The sequence below is a fragment of the Rutidosis leptorrhynchoides genome, chromosome 3 (genome assembly GCF_046630445.1).
Source record: "Rutidosis leptorrhynchoides isolate AG116_Rl617_1_P2 chromosome 3, CSIRO_AGI_Rlap_v1, whole genome shotgun sequence".
NCBI lineage: Eukaryota > Viridiplantae > Streptophyta > Magnoliopsida > Asterales > Asteraceae > Rutidosis > Rutidosis leptorrhynchoides.
In genome coordinates this window covers 481,981,526-481,987,639 of record NC_092335.1, presented here as the reverse complement: position 1 = coordinate 481,987,639, position 6,114 = coordinate 481,981,526, and the positions used below count along the sequence as shown (strand labels likewise).

The 6,114-nt window shown below is 33.9% G+C and overlaps 1 protein-coding gene across 1 annotated transcript; it reads left to right on the top strand.

Annotated features, from left to right (window-relative positions):
* Window positions 1-379: 379 nt before the first annotated feature.
* On the top strand, window positions 380-4,513 carry LOC139898157 (uncharacterized). Its single transcript, XM_071880874.1, has 4 exons — window positions 380-498; window positions 1,601-1,671; window positions 1,789-1,875; window positions 3,819-4,513. The coding sequence occupies exons 1-4, from the start codon at window positions 408-410 to the stop codon at window positions 4,125-4,127; spliced, it is 558 nt and encodes a 185-aa protein (XP_071736975.1). The 5' UTR covers window positions 380-407; the 3' UTR covers window positions 4,128-4,513.
* Window positions 4,514-6,114: the final 1,601 nt, after the last annotated feature.

The window sequence follows — 6,114 nt, the reverse complement described above, 5'->3', positions numbered from 1 at the left end:
CCATTAAGTTGTACCGGGTTTATTATAACGATACAAAGGTCGAGCAGTATACTGTTGTTAGCTGCCACCGCCGTTCGCCGCCACTACTAACCGCCGCTCGCCGCCTGCCTCAATAGTAACCGCCGTTCACCGTTGGCCAGTCAAATAAGATTCAATGGTAAGTTTAGCTAAAGATAATAGATTTTTTTAGGTTTGTATCATATAGTCAGTTATTAAAATAGTTGTACAGACTACAGAGAAATTAGGGTTTCTAAATTAATTTTCTTTTTTAAATTACCGGGTTAAAATCTATGAATTGGGGCTCAGAAGGATGAATAGGTTAGGGTTTTAGATGTTTTTATTCATCAAGTAAAATGTTGTTTTTTTTATTATTTGTCTGACAGATATTGAATTGAAAATTAACAAAAATGGATCGAAGAAAGCGAGGTGGAAATAAAGAAGAATCGAATTCGACAAACATGAATTTGAAATCGATATTGAAAGATATCGAGCATATTGGTTAGTACTCGTAATACATATATGTTCTGTTTGTATGTATGTATGTTAAGTATCCTTTTTTATTGATTTGGTAGCACATGTAAAGTGGACTGAACTATTTGATTCAGTTTAGTTGGTAATTATATGACAAACTTGTAAATAAACATAATTGTACAGGACTATTAGGCAATTGTGTTCACTAGTATCTAAGATTTTAACTAGAACTGTATTAGTTTTATCCTTCGTTCGATTCTGAGTTTCATCTAGAAACATGTATGCAACACCCATTTATCTATTTAGTGTAGTCTAAGAAGACATCATGATTTTAGTAAAAATCGCTTTGAATTTACCCATTTGGATTAGTCTTGTGGTGATCTGAAAAGGAAGAAATTTTGTTTTTCTATCTATAGGAAGGAACGTTTTCGAATTTGAAGTGTTAGTATTTGAAAACTTAATTTACCAAATTGAAAAATGAGTTTTCTTTCGTCAATACGTCTTCTGTTTTTTCACGTTTTCTTGGAGATCTATGGACAAGTACCTACAGCTGAACAACCCCTTAATGTCTTTTTCTATTGTTATATAAATATTAATAATTTTGTGAATGAACATTTTCATGTTCATATGCTTTTACTTCTATAAAACATTCAAATACATTTCTTTAATCAGATCTCAATTGTCTAATAGATGTGTGATTATAATTTTAATGTGAGATCTTGTTTTGGCTTGCAATCTTAAGAAGTATGAGTCGAATATTGGCAGTTTCTAATTATATTGGTAGTGGTACATGGCGACGGTAGTGAAACATGGAAATAATGAAGTTGATAGAATTTGTAGTTTGTAATTAACCCTTTACGTTTTCGATTGCCCTCGCCTTTAGAGAAAACTTAATCTTTCTGACCCGTCAAGAAACAAAAAAGGGGAAAATATGGCCCAACCGGACCCGTTGAAACAAAAAGCATTCCTGAGCAGCCCAAAAAATTGTCATTAGATAGTCGATAATGACCCATATTTGAAGCTCTAGGCAAATATTACCTGCTCTACAATGCATATTTTTGTAATGGAAACAATGCATTTCGAAATTTTCGCGTACTATCACGTAATATAATTCCATATATACATTTAGGACGCACCCATATGACATGGAAAGAGAAGAAGGATATGGAAAACCGGAAAGTCGTTTCACTTGGTGGAAAGGTAACTACTTTTCTAATCGTATTTTCTAATTATTTTGTTAAATATATTTATTTATTTTTGGCTGCATTGTCTTCGGATGCTCTTTATTGAAATGGTAAATCATGTAATAAACTTCAGCCCCCTAAGAAGCAGAGGATCCCGTTAAGTGTAGCGTTAGTACCGATGAAAAGACAGAAAGAAAGGGAGCAAAAAATATTACAAGAGGTTAGATATTTTTTCTCTTATAATGCTCGGTTCTTTTCTTAGAGTAAATTATACCGATAAATCCTTGTGGTTTATATAAAATTACATCAACCATCCTTATCTCATGCCAATCACGCCGATCGTCCTTGATTGATTTGACTGTTGTCCCTATGGTTTTCATAAAATTACATCAATCGTCTTTATCTTTAAAAAATTACAGCGATTGTCTCTGATTTACTTAAAAGTGTAAAGGTACGTTGATTGTCCTTTAAAAGTGCCTAAATAGGAGGGACGATCAACACGCATTTTAAGTATATTAGGGATAATCAACGTACATTTTAGGTAAAGATCAGTGTAATTTATAGAAGACAAAATTTCAAGAATGGTCCGCATGGTTTGTATCAGAAATCAATGGTGGTCCATGAACTTTTTTTTCGTCATGGATGGTCCCTGTGATTTGCATTATGAATCCCCGATGGTCCTTATGGTGTAGGGATGAGCAAAAACACCGAAATACCGAAACCGTACTGATACCGTACCGGTGCTGGTACCGAAATACCGTACCGATGGTATTCAGTATCGGTTCCTAATTTACACAAAATTCGGTTTCGGTACTAAGCGGTTTGGTACCGGTTCGGTACTCCCGATTTGAATACCGATATATAAAATGAATAAAAATAGTCATGAAGTATTATGTAATATGGTCTATGTTATAAAAAAATATATAACGTAAAACTTTAACTATAATCTGTTCACATTCGATAGAAAGATATAGTAAAAAATTTGTGAAGTAAACACGTGCGTGAGTGTTATATACTGTGTCCATAAAATATTACAATGTTAATGTGTAGGTCAATAGTATAAGTGTGTATGCATTGTTGATCCAATAATGTAAGTGGACAAAGTGCATTTTTAAAATCTATTCATAAGCTCTCATATTTTTAAATTTCCATGAAATCTGATATATTATGTATGCATTCAAAATTATCTAACAGTAGGAGGTGTATAAACTGTTAAGTAAATTGATTAGTTAAAGTGTAGGTTAATTAATAGTATTAAAATTTAATCGATTAATATTTGTTCAAAAAAATATAGAAACACGTTCATATATGAAATTAGTACTGTAATCAATTTGAATCATTTTGCAATATCATAGCATCAACAGCAAATGCATTGTTCTTCATATCAATGTGTTTGTAATTTATGTTATATATTTAAAGGAGTTTTGTGTAACTGTCTTAATTTAAACGATCTTAAACCCCGATTGTTCTAAACTTTGTTAAGAAATATATACTAGTCAAATTACTTTTCGTAATGCTTATTAACGAGGTTACAACGATTGTATGCAAATTAAAAGGCTAGTTTAGCTTATTTAAAAGTTTTGAGCCAAGTTAGTGAGCTAAAAACAACTAAACAAAGTTTAACTATACATAAAAGATGTTGGTAGTATACGATATTAGTACCGAAAAACCGGAAACCGACAATTCGATACGGTATTCGGGAAAGGGTTTGGACTTTTTTCGATATCGATATTGTGCGGTTCGGTACCGGTATGGTACGGTATTGGTACCGATACCATCCATACTATGGTGCATATCTCTGGGACCATTTTTGACCAAAAAAATGAAACAAGGACCATCGGTTATTCAAAATGCAAACCACGGGGACCTTCGGTGATTCAAATGCAAATCACAGGGACCATCCTTGATGGGAAAAAAGTTCATGGACCATTAGTGATTTATGATACAAACCACAGGGACCAATTCTTGATATTTTGTGTCTTCAAAATTACAAGATAAGGACGATTAGGACGATTGATGTAATTTAATGATTTTCAGAAGATAAGGACGATTGTTATAGTTTCATACTCCGTATAAACATCTGGGACTATCAGTATAAATTACTCGTATTCTTATTCACAACTTATAGTGTGACTGAAATCGCCTACGATGTTTAATTAATAGAATATAATACTTGGACAAGTTGGAGGAAAACGTGGAAACCGTAGCAAACGCTCTTCAGGGCCACGTAAACCCGAGGATAGAGTACTAATTTCAACTGCAGGCCATTTCAGGAATGGTATACTCGATGTTAAAGAGTTGTTGAAATCCAAAGCTTCATCGAGCGGTTCTAAAAGCCGTGGGTTCGGTAGTGATCCTAGTAGTTATGCATTTGGTGGTGGGTCCGGTAGTCGTGGGTCCGCTAAAGGCGGCAAGAAAAAGGGTGGCAAAAAGAAAGGTGGAAAAAAAGGTGGTCGTCGAAAAGGCCATTAAGGGGATGAAAATTGCGTATCGTATGTGTTATAATGCTTATGACGAGTTTTGAAATTAGGGTCTATTGGAAATGTTGTGGTTTGCGTTGCAAGTACTGATTTTGTCGCAGTTGGTATAATGCTACAATACTTGGTTCTGAGTTCACAAATGGCGAATGACGATGTAATGAGTTTATTTTTATTTAAAACATTCTTTGTTACTTAAGTTTATGGTTTTGGATGATCGTGTAGATATGTGATCAGTTGTACACATTTGCTTCTGTATGTTGTATTTACTTGTTATGAGTCCACTAATTAATATGCATGTGAGAGACACGTGACTTCATAACCAAATACACAGAATTACAAATGGTTATAACCACCTATCCTATTAGTTGGAATTGTTAGTTCGTCACCAGTTTGTTCCAGTTGTAATGACAGGTAGCTATTGAGTATTCAATTCAATGAAACTATCCATTTTTCATTTTTCATATTTTACTAAATGGGATGGATTTAGGTGTCGCCCAGTCCAATTTTTGGTCATCCCACACTCTCTTTTCACACTTGCATTTTTCAGTTAAACTCCCTCTATTTTGTCCAACCTTAAAACTATGCAGGGGCTTGAAGTGTAAATTCAATATTTAATTCATAAATACTCACAAACTCCACCGCCATCTTTAAGGACCTATATCTTCCTGTTCGACGCGAATTATTATCCACTGACACCACCATTAAACTTCAAATAATTTTACGAACAAAACGAGACTAACTGCATTCGGGACATTTTTTCAAAAAAGCCAACCAAATCTACATATAAAAAACAGGTCTTCATCGAAAGTGCCCGCCGCATCACGCGGGCCGATCCGGACTAGTTGTTACTATATTCAAAGCTTGTTTTTTGTTCTATAGCTTTCACTAAATAAGTAACAAGTACTACTTTGATTCTTAGAATTCAAATGGTACATATAATTCCTTATGTCTAAATACACATCCTTTTATGTGCATATTCAAATACAACCTAAATACATGGCCATTTATGTGTATATCCAAGAAATGACGTTAGTAAAGTTTGAACATGAGACTTCTTGTCAAGATATCAAAATTTCAACCATTAAATTATCTTGGGGCTGATTTAAGGTATTATTCAACCAAATATAATTAAAACTTATAAAATTCTCTTTTAAAACGAAGTTGGAGAAATATTCCCGTATTTTTTTTAAATATCTATCTTGTAATCGAAGATTTTGGCTGATGAAATATGTAATGTTTGGTATATTTTTGCATATCTCAATAATGAACAAGTACATCTTTTTACAAAGAAGTCAGTAGCTCAGTGATACCAATTGCTTCAGAAGCTGATCTCATATATGAAGTTGCTGCTAAATATTGTTTGTAACACCCTGATTTTTGAAACCAGGTTTAAGTCGCGTCCTGGGGTCTGCTTTGTAATTTTTATAAATAAAGGACTTGATTGCAATTATGCATGGGGACGGGTTTTAAACACCCAAAGCAGATCTTGAGCTGATCTTATCTTCATTTTCACCCACCAAACTTAAACCCTTAGAGAGAGAAAGGGGTTTCTAGTGAGAGAGAGCTTTAGAGGAAGAAGAAGAAGATGGTGATTTCCACCCAAATTGGAGTTCATCTTGGTGTGTCTAGCCTCTAGGCTTCTCTTTGGTACTTGAGGTAAATCCTAATACGAATTTTGTTGTTTAATTTTCATTTTGTGTTAGGGTTTATGTTAGCGATGGGTTATAAACCCCATTTTCCTTTAAAATTTGGGGGTTTTATTGTAAGTTTGAATGTGTACCCAATTGTTGTGGGTTTAGGGTGTAGCGACCCGGCAAAATCGTCATTGACGGCGCCTTCTACTTAGGTCCCATTACGTAGTCATGAGTCTTTAAAACAACGTTTGACCAAAATATGTCGCATTCATTTCAAATGTAAAGATGTTTCAAAGTTTACAAAGTAGTACAACGACTAAACATGTTACAACGTTTTAAGTACAA

Coding starts and splice junctions, on each gene's coding strand:
- LOC139898157 (XM_071880874.1), top strand. CDS start 408: ATGGATCGAAGAAAGCGAGGTGGAAATAAAGAAGAATCGAATTCGACA. Junction 499..1,600: donor GAAAGATATCGAGCATATTG/GTTAGTACTCGT, acceptor ATATACATTTAG/GACGCACCCATATGACATGG. Junction 1,876..3,818: donor AGCAAAAAATATTACAAGAG/GTTAGATATTTT, acceptor TTTAATTAATAG/AATATAATACTTGGACAAGT.